At 33.9% G+C, this 20,741-nt stretch overlaps 1 protein-coding gene across 2 annotated transcripts in view; it reads left to right on the top strand.

The window, feature by feature from the left end:
- The first annotated feature begins 8,719 nt into the window (after nucleotides 1-8,719).
- LOC123553736 (receptor for retinol uptake stra6-like) overlaps nucleotides 8,720-20,741 on the top strand; it is a 46,742-nt gene continuing 34,720 nt past the window's right edge. The window contains exons 1-2 of one of the 2 annotated variants that reach the window (XM_045343340.2): nucleotides 8,720-8,889; nucleotides 18,775-18,995. In XM_045343340.2, the coding sequence (XP_045199275.2) occupies nucleotides 18,916-18,995 (80 nt within the window). In that variant the 5' untranslated portion in view covers nucleotides 8,720-8,889; nucleotides 18,775-18,915. Of the gene's footprint in view, nucleotides 8,890-12,371; nucleotides 12,507-18,774; nucleotides 18,996-20,741 lie in introns of those variants that run through there. The other variant, XM_045343339.2, reaches the window with a different exon arrangement.

Here is a 20,741-nt window from a genome sequence, read left to right as displayed (position 1 = left end):
TAAAGTACTGGTTATTTTAGTTACGTATAATAACTTCTATACCACGTAGGTTGATTCATATTACGTACAGTAAAGACTGCCTTTTTGAAATTCTCCTAAGGTTGGTCACTGTAGACAGTCTTTACTGTATACTATACGTAAGCATTATACTGTTTCTTCAAACTTTCTATATGATATGATAAAGCTTCTCATACGCATTTACATCAAGTTCACTTTTAAAAGCACTATTGATAAACGGACGTGACGTCATTTGTTATTTTATTAAACACTGCTAGTATTCTAAAGAACACTAAATCTGACGAAAGTTCAGCAAAGTGTTTGTTTTCCTTCAAAAGACCTTAAAATTAATCATTATTATCGATATCAAACGTAAAATATAAACGACATTATCACGAGTGGATGGACGAAAATATCATGCCACGTTTTTTTAATTTTGCTATTAATCAAATAATATAGGAGGGCCATTTTAAAACTAATGAAAATCGTGCTGAAATACGATACACAGTCTATGTATAAACTTCAAATTTAGTTTATCCCTTCAAAGTATTTCCCATCCCCTCGACTTCCACGCACTTCTGCACTCGAGCAATACAGGAGGTGAACGCTGCAGAGTAGTCTCACTTTTGGTTTGACCTGAAGTAACTGAAAAATACCACTCCTAAGAGCTTTATTTGATAAATATTTGCGCTCAGCCGGCATCTTTTTTAAGCCTTGGAAAGAGGAAAAAGTCACAAGAATTTGGAGCTGGTTAATAAGCGGGACGATTGGTTTGTATTATTTTTTTTCATATCTCAGAAACTTTTGAACGATGACACTTTTGTGAGCCGCAGCGTCGTCATAGGTCAACTGGAGATCCCGAAGACAAGTCCTTATACGCATTGTCTTTTGTATTTTCTTTTCAAATTAAACTTTGTTATTGTTAAAAGTTGCTGGTTCTTCTGATACCTTTATCATTTTAAGTAACAAACAATTGTTACCTTTAGACGTAACAGAACCTGGGGCCTCTTCCGGATCGACCATTGATTGCTATACTCTTGATATCATATTTTGAGTATTACAAATTGTTTTGTATAAAAAAACTTCTTAATTTCGATTTATCCCAAGAGATGTTTCAGTTAGGAAATCTGATTTACTTCTACTTGCAAAGTATTATAACATTTTTGAAGTAAAGTAATCCATGCTCAAACAAGACATTAAAATATTATTGTTCAATACTTCATGGATGAAGACAGTTTTGATTCATCCGCTAAGTCATTTATTGTTGAAACTCAGTCTGAGTTAAAATGAAAAGAAATGCAGTTAAAGTTGGAATATCAAGAGAGAGAAGAAAGAATGCGGTTAGAGGAGAAAAAGATAGAAATGGAAAGAGAGAGGGAGGGAGCTGAAAAAGAAAGGGAATGTAAATTGAATCAGAAATGAAAAAGATAGAACTGGCAAGTAGAAGAACAGAGCCTTCTTCAAGTTCTTCTCACTTTGATGTCATCAAACAATTTCAAAAAAGTGGCGGAAATTTACAAAGTGTTATAAATGGAAGCCAGTAAAATTGATACACAGCAGCTGCTGCTGTTTGTAGAACAAAGCTCAAATAGAATTAATTTAAAAAGGTTATGAGCTTGTTCCTGAGGCATACAGGCAAAGATTCCAAATTGTAGAGAGGATTTTGACCAGGTCCATGTCGAATTTGCCCGAGTTAAAGAGCAGTTATGTGATAGGTGGTGTACACCCAAGAAGACTTGTACTACTTAGGCCATACCAAATTGATTAATAGTTCTTCGAAAAATTTTCCAAAAAAATGGGAGCGAGCGAGCGAATTTTTTTTTTCTTCTCAATTTTGATTTTTTCAGAGGCGGGTAGCTTTTACATGGAGCGAGCGGGGTTTTTTTTTTTGCAGTTATAATTATACATGAAGTTAACATTTCTTTAAGAATAACACAGAACTTAAACATTTACAGTGTGACTAAGACAGTAGATAGCTTTTCTGTATGTTTTAAAGACTACATGAATGGTTTTGCAAATAAATTCTTGCTAAAACTCACTGAATCACTTTGTTTTTATTTTGTATTTATAATTACTGAGGGATGAGTGTCTTATTTTTAATTTTGATTGTTCTACATTAATCTGAAGGCGTGCCCATTTAACGGCAGAGGATGAGGAATATTTAAGACAAAACAGGCACCCAAGTGGAATAACATATCTTCTGAAACCCAGTTAGATGGCTTCGACACATGAGCAACTTTGTGCCCCTAGTGAAACTCCAAACGGTAGAGGTGAGGGGAAAGTAATAAATCACTTGTACAATGAGACCAAACAGAGTTGGGCACACAAATGCTTCGACATTGCTCGAAATCATTGGAATAATTTCTTAACAGATAAGCTTAGCTTAAGTTTTTGTGGTAGAGGTTCATTTCAGTCAAAAATGATAACAGACGGACAAAAAATGCTTTGATTGACCAAGAAATTTTGAGTTGGGAAGGTCTGTTTTATTTTTCAGATTCTTTCTTTCAATCAATTCACAGCCAATTAATATACAAACAGGGAAAATTGGGGTTACAATACGACAGAAGTTATTTTTTATATCTACACAACTTATTTGAAAAGCTAAACATTTTTTAAAAATGAATATATGCATTTTGATAGAATATCTGACTCCCGTACTAAAGAAGTTACGTTCAAAACGATTTGGGCCCCGAGACAATTAATGTGATGGATCAGTCAGGATCTGTAAACAAACTTTTTTTCAAGAAAGCACTGGCTTTGGCTCTAGATCTAAAATATTTAACCAAACACACTGATAACAAATGGTTTGAAAACTTTATCTGAACAATATTTCTATGTTTAATCCAAATATTTTCAATTTGAATCCCCGTGGTCGTGCACGTCTTACAAGTCGGGCTTTGTTCTTTTCACTGTATAATTTGAACAATCGTAGAACGTGCCTCCTATATCCTGGAAAGAGATGAGACAAAGCCTACAGGCAATACCTGTCTGAGATCTAAACCCCAGTCTTGTACTGATATCATACTACTACAGAGGTGAAAGACACACGTTCTAATTTTTTTTATTATGCAGGTTTTTAAGCCATTTAAATACGATGGTTCTGTATCACTTATTGGTCAGATTCACGTCTACTCCTATCAAAATCTTAAGGGATACCGGAGCTTCTCAATCTCTTATTCGTGCAGTTGCCCTGCCTTTTTCTGAGACTTCTTCTAGTACAAATGTACGTATTCAAGATTTGGAGTGTGGCTTTCTTTCTGTACCCCTCAATGATGTTTGAGGACAGGGCAGAAACTAAAGTAAGATCTTATTGAAAAAAAAATTTTTATTCTTTGGATATACACTCGTACTAAGTTTAATCTTGATTTGTGAGGAATTTGGAATTATTACTGATTGGATTTAACATTTTAAAGGTATCTGAATTGTTACTTTCCATAATAAACTTTGTTATTGTTGAAAGTCGCTGGTTTGTTTTTCTGTTACCTTTACTGTTTGACGTTTTTTTTTAATTTTTAACCGGTGATCGGCATTGTCAGGCGCTTGCATCCAGAAGTGAGACTGTTGTAAACAATGGAATGGACGAACTTTGTCAAACTTTTCATCCTCTGTCGCATTCTAAGCAGTGCTGGATACACTAATCATACAGAACCGTGTAAGATCCTCAATACAGACAACAGATAGAACCTTGCCTGCGCAATACAGACTGAATTCTGCCTAACAAAAGAGATAAATATAATTTTTCTATTATATATTGTTCCACTACCTATCATTTGAAATTAAACAAAAAGGAGACAGAATAGCAGCATTAATTCTATTAAGTGGGGATATCTTACTTAATCCTGGCCCTGTCCGTCATCCATGCAGGGGCTGCTACAAACCAGTTGATTCGAACCACTGTGCTGCATGCACACTGTGAGGCTTGCCAAGACTGGTGGCACATAAAATATGATAACATATCTCCAACTATGTATACGGAAATATGCGAGAGCGACGAACCATGGACCTGCCATAGCTGCACTAATTTCCACTTTACTCACTGTTTTTTTTTTTAATCTGACAGTTTCGTCAAATCGGATGCATATCTATTAACGATCCATACTGAAACTGTATCTACCAATATAACAACGGAATCAGCTTTTGAAGAATTACATAAACTCACAAAAAATCTTTCAAACAAATTTTTAGTTGCTCATTTTAATATCAACAGTTTAAAATAAAATTTTCTCGAATTCATGAAATTTCAGCGAAACAAGTTGAAGATCTATACTTTTCAGAAATGAAATGAGACTTTACATATGGAGACTCTGTATTCCAGATTGATGGTTATCAGCTGGAGAGACGTGATCGAGACGAAAAAGGCGGATGTGTGGCTTCTTTTATTAGAAGTGATATTCCAGCAGGACGAAAGAAGGATCTTGAATCAGATCAGTTAGAAAATATTTCATATGAGGTAAAACTAAATAAGTGGATACTTATGTGTGTATACAAACCCCCAAATCTACCTAAAATGATCTGTTGACAGTATAACAAGCTGTATAGACAAATGCATGACAATGTTTGATAATTACATGCTGATAGGTGATTTGAATTTTTATTTATTACATGAAAATAAAAGAAAACTATTAGTCGATTTCATGGAAATGTTTGATTTAAAAAATCTAGTGAAAAGGCCTACATGTTCTATTAAAAAACTGTAAGCCATCACTTTTAGATTTTATTATTACCAATTCTAAGCAAATGTGTATGAACACCTTTAACTTCCCTACTGGAGACAGTGATTGTCATGGCATGATTTGTACATAAATAAATAACAGTACACCTAAAACCGAAAAGCAAAATATTGAGTATAGAAGCATTAAAATTTTGAATGTTGATGTTCTAAATGCAGATCTGTGTAACATCAAAGTGCCATATTATAATGAGTCTGATAGAAATGATTATTGCATAAACTGTGTATGAAAATTTTGAAGCGGATGTTACCAAGGTATTTAATCAGCATATACCTGTTAAAAGTATGTACAAACAAAAATAGACAAACAATCTATGAATAATTATTTTCAAGAACGATGCATATGCAGATGTAAAACTGCAGATTTTTGAAATACCATCATGCCATACTTATCAAACAGATCTTGCTCATCTCAATCAAAAACTATTTTAAACGAAAATAGTAATATTGTTTCTGATGATACTGAGGTTGCTGAGACATTTGATTTTTGTCAATGTAGATGAAAACACTGGTAAGGAATTTGTTTTCGATAGTAACAACCACTCGAGTCTTAAAAAGATAGAAGAATTTTTTTAGGAAAGATACATTCTGTTTTAATCATAGAGATTCAAATACTGTCACTAAAATAATAAATTCAATGTTAAGAAAGCAACTGGAGCAGACACAATCTCTGTTGAATTACTGAACCTAAGCAAACCTTCTCTTGTTGACCCAATAGCTAACTTAATCAATCTTTCAATTTATAAATACTTTTCCAGACAAGTTAAAAGAGGCAAAGGTTACTCCTCTCTACAAAGAAAAATGACACAATGTCTAAATGAAATTACAGGCCAGTTAGCATCTTGCCGTTCCCTTCAAACATCTTTGAAAAGGTTATGTCAGTTCGACTATCAGATTACTTCGACAATGTTTGTTGTTGTTTTTTATGATAATTTTTATGTGCTTTTAGAAAGGGTCATGGCTGCCAAAATCCTTTGCTAAAACTTTTATTAGACTTGAAGTATGCTTAGATAATAACAATTTTCAGCTGACGTTCTAATGGATTTATCAAAAGCCATTGACTGCTTACCACACAATATTGTGTGCTTACGGATTACTAGTATCAGAATCATCAACAAACCTTCTCTGTTCGTATTTATCGGGTAGGAAACGACAAATTAAAATTGGAAATGTAGTAAGTATGTGGGCAAATATTAAAAAAAGAGTACCCCAGGCTCTATACTTGGTCCTCTTCTTTTAAACGTTTCTATCAATGATTTTTATATATATCTTATTCAAAGAGGAACGCTCTACAATTATGCAAATGACAACACTCTTTCTCTTTACTCGCCTGATTTTAATTCAGTAGTCAATGTTTTAGAGCATGAAAGTAAAGGTCTTATTGGATGGTTTAATTTTAATCGTATACAGGCAAGCCCTGATAAATTTCAGGCAAATGCCGTAGGCAAGAAAATATTTTCAAAGAATCAAGGCTTCAACATTAGGTCAGCAAGTATATTCTGTGAAGAGGTTGTAAAGTTGCTTGGAGTAGATATAGACTACCAATCACATAGAAAAAGCAGCTAGGCAATTGGATATCGTTAAAAGAATTGGCAGAAATCTGAGTAAACTGAATATTCTATCCATTTTTCATACTTTTATATTCTTAAATTTCGATTTTTGTCCAATGAGCTGGCATTTTTGTTGTGAATGCAACACAAAGATAATTGAAAAGATATAGGAACGAGCTTTAAGATTTGTCTATGATGACTACTCTTCAAAGTGCAAAGATCTTCTTTTTAAAGTAAATCTATCTAGTTTATATATTAGACACATGGGAACAATGGCTATAGAAACTTTTAAATTATTGAATGATATCTCTCCCCCTGTTTTGTCCAACTTGATAAAAAAGACATTCCAGATACTACTTAAGGCTCAAATATATTGCAGATACCCCAAGTGAACAAAATTTGGTAAGAACTCATGTAGATATGCTGCTCCTGTGCTGTGGAATTCACTGCCAGATATATTTCGAAAAGCTCCAGTTTTAACCAGTTTAAACTGGAATGGCCGGGGCTGTAAATACTTAGTGTGTAACATTTAATTAAAAAAACCTGCAGATTGGTAATTCTTATCCAGTAAATGATAATGCAAGTTTATCAGTGTACATTTAAATTATCACAGCGCAGGAAAGTATTTTTGTTTGTTTATAAAGTTAGCTTTGTGCATATGTCTGCTTTGAATATTTGTTGTCTCTGTTTTGCCAATGTTAAAATGCTTTCCTGAAGTTCGGTGTATACCCTCCTTCACTTAGTGGCAACTTTTGTGAATGTATCCCAGATGTTGTCAGTGCCTTATAGATGTGGATTGCCCTGTCGTTTGGCATGGCTACACTCTGGGTGCATTTCACTTGTTTGATTTATACATTGTATTTTATCATAGCAATGTAACCCTACCTTATATCATTTTATTGTTCTCCTTTGTATAATGTGATTTGTGATAAATAAATAAGGAAACCCAAAGCTTCATATGTGCTAACTTATAGCTGTGTGTGTTTGTTGTTGGTTCTGCATATTTTCATGCTTTAATTAATATGCTTGGTTGCTTTGTGATGCATGAGAATGATTCAGTGATGTTATATTTTCTGGTCCTTTGGGATCATGGAATCCATTCAACATATGTGTAATGGAGTTCCGCTTAAGACGGTCCTAGGGGGCGTGAGAGGTGTTGCGCATTTCATTACCTCTCATGAACAGACTCAATCAAACCGAGTATGCTATTATTCTTCTTGGTTGCATTCTTTGCTTCCAATGGATCTTTTTACAGATTTTATTTGTGAAGATGCTAGTTATTGATTTGTTTTAGAATTCTATTTGTGAAGATGCTAGTTATTGATTTGTTTTAGAATTCTATTTATGAAGATGCTAGTTATTGATTTGTTTTAGAATTCTATTTGTGAAGATGCTAGTTATTAATTTGTTTTAGAATTCTTTTTGTGAAGATGCTAGTTATTGATTTGTTTTAGAATTCGTACTATATCTTTTTTAATGAAAAAAGGAACAAAAATGTCTAGGCTCACTTAGAATGTGCGTTTTCTTGTTGCTGTTTGTTTGTTTGTTTTGTTTTATAAATAATTCAGTGTATTTAAATATCTTATTTCTCTCTATATAAATACAAAACAATGTTTCTCTTCCCTAGAATGCTGTATGTGTGTAAACTGTTTTACTGTTTTAACTTAATTATTCATGTATTTATCATTTCTTACAGCTCTTTCTACTTTTCATGCTGATAATGTTTACCTATGTTATTTATATAGTCGGATGTAAAAGCTCATAAGAGCTTATGTTTATTTGTTGTTATCTTGCTGACTCAAAATAAATATTATCTTACCTTTATCTCATCTGATCTTAAGTAACAAGCAATTGTTATCTTTAGACGTAACACTGTGAATAACACTTCGGTAAAGTACGGCAAGAAAAAAAGAACAATAGAGAAGCCTAGGGTTGACACAAAGCCATAGTCATCAACAACGACTTTATAATTTGAGGTCTTTAATCCTGTTTTAGGAATCAAACGCTTACATGACGTAGATGGAGGTAGAGATGTCCCAAGTTCGGTGTCTGTGCTTAATTTGTTTGCATACTGCCTCGTGAATTTTATAGAAGACAGCCTTACTGCCAAGTAAAACATATTTGATGTCGGCAAGGATTAGTAACAATATGAAAAAGCTCTGAAGAGACTTTTTGCCGATCCTATTCTGTCGTTCATTTCGCATGAACACCGAAAAAAGTAGTTTCATTTCTTATTTTAACATTATATTTCCTTCCCATTTGTAAACTATATAGTATTATGAATTGCATATAATTTGTAGAATTTAAAATTAAAATCAGCTTCCCGGCCATTCTGTTCACTAGACGGAACAACTGCGACGTCATCTAAGGAACGTTCTCCCTGACTATACGCGGACGTCGTCAAGACAGCGGTCGGTTATCACTAAGCTGCAATGACGTAACTTTCGCGCCTTTCCTTTTGCTGTTCATACGAAACGAACGTCAAAAGTTTCAATGGAAAAGAATAGGGCGAATGTAAATATTCTGCGATAAACAACGGTTGACGAGCGGACCGGTAAGAGAGCATTATGCGACGTCAAATTGCCGCATGACGCCCGATACATTATTCCTCGGGTAAATAATATCCAGCATAATATTTATTAAAATGTGTCAATGAACATGTCAGAATGAAAACAGTCAATGCTTTCTTGTGATTTATCATCTAATTTATCACGGTTCATCATTCAGATGCTTCAGTATTTAACCACGAGGGCGCCTATGCATCTGAACTCTGAACCGTGGTAAATTAGACGATAAACCACTCGAAGGCCTTGATTGTTTGTTAATTAAACTTTTATATATTCATTCAAACATTAGAGGTTTAGAAGCACAGAAATATTTTTTACATTATCGGATAACACTGACATTATACTCCAAAAGGATTGAGTCAAAATAAGTAATACTTTCTCCAATCATCGAATATCAGGTGCATGTACTTGGAAGCGTCATTATCTCATACAGCAACATTAAGCACTGCCAGTTATTCACAGATAAAAGTTGCCTGTCATTGAGGCATTGATTTGCCAACAGTGGTTCCGGTAATACGGTGTGATTGTGTGTTCCGACAGTTCATATCCACTCGATTGAAGAGTTAGAATCGAATTCTGTCACAGTTCTGACTGATCAATCGAATATATTTCTTATTCCAGTCCGTCTCGACGGGGCTGTATTACGATAGGGATTTTATTTAAAACAACGAATGAAATTGACGTTTTTACAAGTATTATGTACTACACGAATATTGCAGTCTTTGTTGTGTTTAGTGGTAAGCTGCCGACCTCCATGCACGTTTCCATGGGTTCAAATTCAGTCCAGACCATTATTTAGTTCAATGCTATATCATTTCATCGGCATCGTTGCGTTACTTTGTGTAACATATTTCACTATTTGTTATTTTAATTGGTTTTTAGTATTTAATTCATTTATTTCAAAGGTTTACTGACATGTACACAGAAACGTGTAGAATTAGTGTATTTTTATTAATAACTGGACCATTATATAAGTACAACAGGTGTCTCGCCTGTTAAGTCGGCAAACAGAATTAAAAAACAAAATAAAAAAAAACTTTATATCAGTTAAGAAATGTTTATCCTGCTATCTTAGTTCGGAGTGCTACGGACAATGTGTACATGGAACTAATATTCATGTGATAAACATTTCAAAATAGCAGAAAATTGACGCCCACATGGTAGTTTAAGTGGTTGATTTTACTACTTCAAAGTAGTTGTACATAAATTTGTAATTAGTTACAGTGAGTGGGCTTACATAGACCAGTTTTGAAATGTACATCATATGAATACCCCTTCTATGACAAAGTATTTCCCATTTCAGTTGTGAGCTCCAGTCTAGTGTTTCTTTCTTCGGTAAATACAGCGGAGGCAAATATGTTAAAGTAGTATGAATTACAAATCGCATTTATAGATGCATTTGATTTCGGCGCTTGAGAGTTACATTTACATACTTGCGCCCGTCGATTAGAGAGATCAGTTTACCGTTTTAAGATGTTAAAACCCTTACGATGACGTAGTGATTGTGCGGTGACCTGATGCAAAGGCGTAATTTTTTATTCATTGAAAAAAGAAAAATAAATACTGATAAATAAATAAATAAATGTGGGTGTGTAATTATATTGAATTCAATGTTTTAATAAGCCGTACGGTGACTTTCCAGCTTTCCATGATGTAGAAAGACCCAGGTACCCCGCGGACATTACCTCGGGCATGCACGGGCACCTTGGTAAAAACAGCATTCTTCTAGCTTTCCGCATGAAAGAATTCTACAGAGGTGAAACGATTCAATGTCAGCGACCTTTACCACTCGTCCACGGAGACATCCTAACTAAATAACAGACCGCAAGTACAAAAACGTTTGAACTGTCTAAATCAGTAAACTTCAGTGAGGCTTTAATTAAGTAAATAACAGTTAAACAAGCTCTTTGAATGGCATTACTGCATAAAGATACGGTTAGAAAAGAATGCCACTTTTAATACTGCACATAAACCTGAAGTCAAAGTCATAAAGGGAGGTGATAAAAAACAATCGATTCAATAGTAAACCACTCTGCTAAGGTAATCAATATTCAAAACTTTGACAAGTATTTGAGAAAAAAATATCGCAAATAGGATTTATAAAGAAATAAATATATTTTATGTTCATAACGAAAAATATGACAGTCACATTTTAAACAAACGAGTTTTGAGCCTTTTAGGAAAACGTTTATAAATTGTGCAGTTCGATATAATCAATGAGAAAGTAAATTATTTATCAAGAAAATATTTATATTTATTTGAAAGATCATTTTAGGAATGATAGATGTGCTCATCCATATCAGTTATAAATAATAAACGTGTTGACATCTATCGTTTACCTATATATTTAATACTAGCAAAAACTTTCTTTTACAATATATTTACACATGTTAATTCGGATACGGTATGGATTTAATATAGTGGTACGGTTACATTCAATGCCTCTAAGTCATGCTAGACTTAATAGTCGTGTTTCCGGTTTCATACTGCGTTTGAAATGAGATCGAAATAGTTAAGATCATATGGCGACGAAGCCGCATTTACCACTGGAGTACCTACCGCTGGAGTACCTACCAGCCTACTATGAACATTACAATTTCTAAACTATCTTAAAATGTAAAATGAAGAAAGAAACATGGCACTGTGTACTTAGTGGCGTTAAGTATAAAGCTTTATAATTAGCTATGTAACTAAGGCATTTTTCCTCCGGTACCCCGTTACAAACGCTTTTCAATTTTGAATCGAGAAATCAGTAAAAACAACTAATTCTCATGTGTTCCCATAGCATATAATCTGTCAGTAATTAAGTTTCGAAGCCTTCTTAAGAATACGGCAATGATTTCTAAAAAAAAATCTCTTTTTTGTTGTCATATGATCTGGAAGTCAGTGCCTTTAACAACAAATAAAAACATTTTACGAACGTCGGAAAATGTGAAATTGAGACTTGAAAATATAATCAATGGCATAACGATATTAAAACACGTGATAGCAGTTCTTTGTTAGTCTCATATCAACATCTTATTCGAAAATTCCGTGACTTATTGAAATATAGCAGTGATATATCAGGTAATTTTCACATTGAAAAAAATCACTGCATGAAAGATATAAAACAGAATTTTCTTTTGTGTGGAACTGAAAAATTGGTAAAATAAAGTTTAAACCATTAAACCATGAAAATGATAGAAAACATTCTTGTGAACATCCAATTATCTTTTATACGTGAACGCCAATTCATCTGGTGCCCAGTGGTGTTAAAGGTATTTGGACTTTACAAAAGTACGAACGCATATCCTCATTTTTGATACAAAATATTACCATATTAACGCATCCAGCTCTCAGTACTATACATGTATTAGTATCCGATATAGGCCTTTTATCCCAAGGCCACATAAACCTTTCAACATTCATAGCTTATTACTTTAAACTGGTGCTGATTGAGCATCTCATATTGAAACTTCTCTCCGAGTTATCGGAATGGAATACAAGTTGTGAATGTGGTGTAGAAATTTGTAAACATTGGCGAACTACCCGATAAAAAGCGACCCGAAACGTACGGACCAAGGAATTTTGAATGGACAATGTTTTATTTATCTGATGTCAATTTTGGACCTAATTTTATACAACAGCATTGATAAAAATGTGTCATGGATATCAAGAGCACAGGTGAGTGCCGCCGTGAATATTGACACGACACGGACAGAATCGTGAAAATTAATTCTATTTTTTCTACTTAGAATTACATTATATTCAAGTTCTTTGGAGAAAATTAACATGTAATATGATCCATAAATTGCTTGTGAAATAATTTTAATCTAAGCTACTAAGGTCACTAGGTAAATAAGGGTAATAAATTACTTCTATTGATTTTCGATACATAATCATGACTGAGAAAGGTCAGTTTTCTTACAGTTACACGTTAACAGTATGATCTGCATTATATATTGGTTTTGCAACAAGCTTATAATATATATCTTTCCAAATATGTGTCTTTAAACAAATGTTATAAATAGAACAACTTCATTTTTTAACATTAAACCGTCGTTGCACATAGTTATAATGAGCTCAATTTTACCCCGTACTAAAGTTTGAACTTTTAATATTATGTAAATGTGTTCCCACGCCTGGTTAAATTTCAAATTACTTTATTTGAAGTAAGATGTACATCATGAACTGAATGTTTGTATGTTGCTATCATTCATAAAATAAAAGTCATGAAATCAAATATCTTTAATGATTGTGTCAGTTGAAGATTCAAGTTATCAAGTGTTAAATCTTTTTAATAATAGCATTTTCTTTCACCGAAATAGAAATGTCATGCCCTAGTTCGTCAGCCTACACTCGGTTTGAAATACAAGATGGTCAAAATTTCAATACAAAGAATGTCGCTTAAGCTGCCCACTGATGAATGAAAGCCTTTCCCTCAGCAAACAGGTTTTGAAATACGCAGACGTGTAATTAATAATGCAACCACAATAGGTGTCGCACAAAATTATAGCGTTTTGTAAAGTAAATGAATAAATGAATAACATTAGGTTAAGCCCATACAAAATGTTTCCGAAGCAGTCACTAATTCCTCGTTTTCCCAGCTGTAACGCACTCCATTTTGGACTATTTCGTCCTGAGTTTGATTCCCGGACATGTATACTTTTATCTTATTTCGTAAGTTTCAATAAAGTTCAACGAAGGCAACTCAGTTTAGTTAATTTTAGTGCCAACTTTTTCACTAACTGAAATATGTCATTATTACCTAATGTATTGAACACGGTGCCTATACCACGTGACTTTTATGGCTATGTGTGGGTATAAAAAACATAAACAGTCGTCGATTCAGGTAACATTTTTCATGATAACTTTCTTAATCCTGCACCAATTTTATTCAAATAAAGACGAGGGCCCGGCCATAAGAAAGATACAATCACGGCCCATCAGTTTGAAAAGAATAAATTCGTATTTTTGTCGAAAAGTCAGCCGCGCATTTTTTTGTCAGATTGCCGACGTGCTATGTGTGGGTGCATTCTGTTAAAATCGTTTATAAAACTCTTAAAAATGCGTTCAGCGACAGGGCAAATGGAACCGAGAATGTAATTTTACCTTGTTTGACAGTTGCAAAATGATCGTTAAGAAATATAGCGTATTCCTCTCGTTTTTTAAATAAATAAAAAAATGCTGTGTGGGTGCCGCTAAATTTATGCTATGTGTGGGAGTAAACTCATAAAAATGATACCGTTGCTTGAGATACTTGCACTAAGTGAGTTTTAACTTACTCGTATTACATTCATAGAAGAAATGAGTATCCATCTAGCATAACTGATCTTTTTTATATTTATTTAGAAAGTCGCTGTGTTATAGAGAATAGCGCGTCAGATTCATTGTTGTTATTGATTACGAGCGCGTGTTATCAAACAACTTTGTAGGGATAACGCATGTTTTTTCGTGTTATAACATCTGCAGAATCTCGAGGGATTGGTTGGTACCCGAGCCCGTTACGGCGAGGGTACCAACGATTCCCAAGGGATTCTAAAGATGTTATAACACGAAAAGAATATGCGCTAACGCTATTATAGCATAAAACGCGTTAAAAACGGGAAAATGAATATATTGTTCCTCAATGTCATTGAACTTCCATGAAATGCGCGGTAAAGTCTACGTTGTTTTGTCACGTTGACGTCATTTCATTTTGAATTATCCGTTTTGGGGCTGTAATCAGGTAATGCGTTACGCTCTGCCATGGAACGTGCATATATATAAAGGTGTTATAACAGCACGTGAGCGCGAGAATCTCTCTGTTAACACACGTTTTCTCTCCTGTTAAAACAACCCCGAAAAGTGACAATAACAGCAGTTTTATGCTAGAATAAACGTTAAAACTCTGATATATGTTTGAAGTAAAATTTATGAAAAAGTTATTTCCAATCTCCTTCAGTTGTGTTGAAGTGTTTTTTTTTTTTTTATCTTGATGCATAAACAACGTTTTTCATAAACACGCAATTGAATCAGTGTCCCTAAGGTAGTTTTAAAGGGCAGTATGTGTGACAATATAGTGTAGAGCATAGATCGTAGCCTTGGATGCTGCTCCATTGTAAATTCCACTGCTCACCTAGTTCGTGGTTAGTTGCAGCTAAAATGGCATTTATTGTAGCTTTGCGCTATACGTTTGAAACAACACAAATTACTACTACTTCAGGGTTGTAGTTCAAACCACTTTTCAAGCATAAAGAAAGGGCTTCAATCCCTCGAACGAAAGTAAAGTACCTGCGGTAGTGCATGTAAAAAACTGCTATTAAATTCATACCACACACATAACACATGGAGTCATTTCATCAGAGCCGCTAGCCTATTTAAGAAATAATATATCTCATCCAGTGATTTGTCGCTGAATAAATCATTGTTTGGAATTCAGATGCAAAGGAATTATATCACGAGGGCGCAGTCTTGTTAGAATGAATGTAGGCGCTTACAAAACCAATCTGTAGCGCGTCTGTCGCTAAAAGTACAGCCAAATAATTTTAAAGAAACACTCAATCAATTACATTTCTTGATAATTAAAATTTCAGTTTGTGATTTTAGAAGAGTTCGTCACAGGTCTGTTGTGAGATAATTTCTATCATAGCTTTTGCTTTTTTGTGTTGGTTTTGTAAGCGCCTACATTCATTCTAACAAGACCATTGCAGAAAATAAGGCTCCAAAGAAATTATCAAACAAATTAAGAATAAAATTGTATGTTACGAAGGGGGTGAACTGTCCAAGGAACTTCTCTTAAAATGATCTAACAGACATAATTTTACCAGTATTTTGATTGTCTTCTACTTTGTTAGTGATAAAGGACACTCCATTATACTTATCAACTGTGACCTGCCTCCGTGGTCGAGTGGTTAAGGTCGCTGACTTCAAACCACTGTAACCTCTCATTGATAGAGGACCGTAGGTTCGAGCCCCAGCTATCCACTATGTCTCTTTTTGTGAGAAAGTATGCAGTTGCTTACGGAGGATGGGAGTCTAGTATACTAGTACTTCCCAGGAACGATGGTTTACGGAGGATGGGAGTCTAGTATACTAGTACTTCCCAGGAACGATGGTTAGGTGAACTGCCCGCCTCATATGTCATAATTATAATTATATTTGAGTTGTAAATAATTATGTATATGGAATTCATTAAATATTTGTGAAAATTATGTTTGTCTTACTTTCCCCATATATATTGTATATCACCACTGTTCGTTTATATTATGTATATGTGTGCCACCGTTGGCTTATAGCCCAGTGGAATATATTTGAATAAACTTCAAACTTCAAAAACTTCATATGACTCCGACTGTTGAAACAGGGCGTTGAAATCAAACGAATAAACAAACAAACTTACTGCATCACAACATACATGTCAGTCCTAATATTAGTTATATTCACAGACGATATTTTGAACATTGTTTATATACAAAATATTTTCAATAGTAAAATGGGTAATCAGGCAAGTAAACTCTCCATGCAATATGATTCACCTTGTTGTTTGGCACGGAAGAGTTCACCATATTGTCTTACCTTTTTACTGTTTCTGTATATAAACTTTTGTCAAAATATCATTTCTTAACTATGTGTTTATATTTTCGTGTGAACAGTTAAGACGCAATACTGACGTACAGTGATCTAAGTATGAATAACGACTCTGATGAAATGACTCCATGTGTTATGTGTGTAGTATGAATTTAATAGCAGTTTTTTACATGCACTATCGCAGGTACTTTACTTTCGTTGGAGGGATTGAAGCCCTTTCTTTATGCTTGAAAAGTGGTTTGAACTACAACCCTGTAATAGTAGTATTTTGTGTTGTTTCAAACGTATAGCGCAAAGCTACAGTAAATACCATTTTAGCTGCTAACCACGAACTAGATGAGCAGTGGAATTTACAATGGAGCAGCATCAAAGGCTACGATATGTGCTCTACACTATATTGTCACACATACTGCCCTTTAAAACTACCTTAGGGACACTGATTCAATTGCGTGTTTATGAAAAACGTTGTTTATGCATCAAGATAAAAAACAACACTTTTATACAACTGAAGGAGATTGGAAATAACTTTTTCATAAATTTTACTTCAAACATATTTCCGAGTTTTAACGTTTAAATAATTATGTTTGATAACACGCGCTCGTAATCAATAACAACAATGAATCTGACGGGCTATTCTCTATAACACAGCGACTTTCTAAAAAAAAAATAAAAAAGATCAGTTATGCTAGATGGATACTCATTTCTATGAACGTAACACGAGTAAGTTAAAACTCACTCAGTGCAAGTATCTCAAGCAACGGTATCATTTTTATGAGTTTACTCCCACACATAGCATAAATTTAGCGGCACCCACACATAGCATGTTTTTATTTATTTAAAAAACGAGAGGAATACGCTATATTTCTTAACGATCATTTTGCAACTGTCAAACAAGGTAAAATTACATTCTCGGTTCCATTTGCCCTGTCGCTGAACGCATTTTTAAGAGTTTTATAAACGATTTTAACAGAATGCACCCACACATAGCACGTCGGCAATCTGACTGAAAAATGTGCGGATGCACTTTTCGACAAAAATACGAATTTATTCTTCTCAAACTGATAGGCCGTGATTGTATCTTTCTTATGGCCGGGCCCTCGTCTTTATTTGAATAAAATTGGTGCAGGATTAAGAAAGTTATCATGAAAAATGTTCCTTGAATCGACGGCTGTTTATGTCTTTTATACCCACACATAGCCATAAAAGTCACGTGGTATAGGCACCGTGTTGAAGCTCACCTGAGATACCGTAAAGCATACAACTTAATTATCACTTTTAAATGGCCTTAACTTGTCATAATTTGAGTATTATTGATTTATAGGTACTGCAAATTTTATATGTAAATAAGAACAAACAAGTGAATTAGAATCCGGGAAAAACAAACTTGAACACAGTCTGTAACGCAAAATAATAAGAAGGTTTGGGCGGATTCAAGATACGAACCGTCGGAAGTATGATTACAAAATGGCCACATATCCTGCCATTCATCCCCAGCGCCAACAATCCAACAATTGATCTATTTTGTTTTAAACGAGAATGTTACTGGTTAATTATTTACATAGTGTGCGATGTAGCAGAAACACAATAATTTGATTTTATCATTAATATGTTATATTCCAATAACAGTGGTTGTAAGTTTATATTTAGTTTATTTTTTTCTTTGGTACGTATTGTATACAAACGTAAAGGCACTTTTTCCTGTATGGCTCTTTTCTTTATTATGACAATAGAGGTTATTGTTTGTCAACAAAATTAAATCATCGAGTTTTCACTATGCTTATAGTGGTACATACAAACGTGTTTTACTGCAACAAAGTTCATCCCCAATGATAATGTGATTCCCGCGTAAACCAGCAATACACATTGCTTTTACATTATTTGACAAATAAATATCACTATTTTTTCATTTTGTCCGTTTAAGGCAAAAGAGCACAGTCATCTCATTCGAATCCTCGGGAAGTGCTTTTTTCAGATCTTTTTTTTGTTTCCTTTCTCTTACCATATTTTTACGTAAATGGCTTTGTATTTCATATTGTCATTTTTCATTTCCTATTTACATGTTTATATACATGTATAATTATGCATTTAACTAGTAGTATGTTTTTACTGCGCTTTTCTCATCTGCCAGGCCTCGGAAATGCATCGTCCTTGTATCATAGAGAAAAATGGTAACCACTCAAAGGAATTGAAATATTTTGATGCAAAACTTTATAGTTAAGTCTGTCACCACCACATTACCGTTGGGAAATTAAACATCTGTTATAGATATGTTGTTAGTAATTCTATTCGTGAATATTTCTTGAAAAAAAAATAAAACGTTGAAGTTTTACCAGAGTGCAATTTATGGATACAGCATGCCTGAAATGATATGTATTTATTTCAGATGATATAAAGAAACAAGTCTGGAAATTTAAGAATTAACACCAGCAAAATACGACATTGTGCAGCAATCGTTATTAAGAACAGATAGAGAAAAAAGTGAAAACGGTCTGAAATATCCAGGGAAAGGATATATACACAAAACATGGCAGAATTTCTCTCAGCGTTGAATGGATTTTATCAAAATATCGGCAGCGGAGATGACAACGACACACAATCTGAATCGTAAGTTATTCTTTAAGGAATAAAAAAAAACTGAAGCTGAAACGGAAACTGATTTATTTCGTTAAATATCTGTTTCTATACGATGACATATTCAATGGCGTTGTACATATACAAACGTTAAAATATTAATGATAAAATGTAAAAGCTCGCATAAATTAAAATCTAATACCAGTCCTGCTGTTATCGCATATGAAACAATTATCAATAGAATTAAAACAATGCCATGAAGTCTCTAAAATACAGTGTCTTAAGATTGCTTTTTTAAATGTTTCAGTTGATTTACTTTTGTGTAATGCTTATGTGTATTGTAACTTATGTCATTAAATGTTTTGCACTTGTTGTATGGAACAACATAACGACATTCAGAATTTTCTGACGATCTCAAACCTTGCCTACTCTAGGAACATACTCTGTAAACAGTTCTTTTAAATACGAAGGTGCTCTGTCAATGTTATAGCTATACAGGAAGGAAAGTATCTTAGACTCAGTCCTTGCTTTCACCGGCAACCAATGTAAATCATACAGTGCTTATCTGGAATTGTTAAATATACAAATATTTCAGTCAAAATATGCTCCCGTGGTGTAATGAAAGAAGTCTAAAGCAAAGAAATCCCAATGTGTCCATTTATTCGCATTTTCATGAAAAACGGGTACTGAAATAAATCACTACAAAATGAGACGGTTTTTAATGTTATACTGGTAATCCATCTTGGCATGTTTTGTAAATCAAAAGCCGATAACATGGATGTGCTGTACGTCTTTTTATGGCACCTGGCATTTCACCAGGACCAATTCAACCTCTATTTTCTTTCTATTTCTCGAGAATTTGTTACAGAATTTTACAATGGAACTGGAAAGGTCTATATCTTCCATAGTTTCGTCTGAATATTATTTCAGATGGGTGACGCAGTTGCTTAATATGTTTTTATTTACGTCAGTATTATCAGTTTTATTCAGACTATTGGACAGATTCATAATACTTAGTGTAACTACTTATGTAATAAAATATTTTTAGCTTTGCATCGAGAAATATCCTAACAGTCGCACAGTATTTCTGCTGCAGAACTCGTGCAAAGTTCTCGATACAAAGCTAATAAACTGGGTAACACGACAGGAAAACGAGAAATTTCAGCGTGTGAGAAATACCGTCAGTTATTTCTGTCACGGTTTTATTACAGTCTTTGGAAATATGTGAGGAGGCGCGTATTACCGGCAGTTTTGTTGAGAAACCACAACAAAGATCGCACTTTTGATGATTGTTTTTGAATATAGAAAATATTTTATTCTGTAGATTTTATTGAAACTTATCATTGATGTAGATTTACCTATTTTCAATCATGTTACTTAACAAAATATATCTGTTCAGGTACTTATTTTTTACAATGCGCAAAATATCATTTGCAGTCCTTACATTGCAGCCTATTTTATATTATTATCTTTAATCATTTTGCGTCAAAATTTATCTTTTGTTAGAGTTAACCTTTAAAGTGACAGTAACGGTGACTGCTTAACACTTAAATCAATGGAAATAACATATTCGCGGTAATAATTTTGCTACCCGTAGAACGGCCATCAGGCATTATTCTAGATGTTTTCAGATAAATGACGAACGTTACGCCATCACTTCCGGTTAATCAAACGTGCAGGCCTACCTTAGGAAATGTACGTTTTAAACAACAAAACGTAATAAAAGGCGTGTGCTGAAAGATGTCCGAAAAGTTTGAACTTAAGAAATAAGTCTTCACA

This window comes from Mercenaria mercenaria, chromosome 7 (assembly GCF_021730395.1).
Source record: "Mercenaria mercenaria strain notata chromosome 7, MADL_Memer_1, whole genome shotgun sequence".
Classification (NCBI taxonomy): domain Eukaryota; kingdom Metazoa; phylum Mollusca; class Bivalvia; order Venerida; family Veneridae; genus Mercenaria; species Mercenaria mercenaria.
The sequence above is the reverse complement of the archived record's forward strand: the minus strand, read 5'-3'. Positions and strand labels throughout refer to the sequence as shown.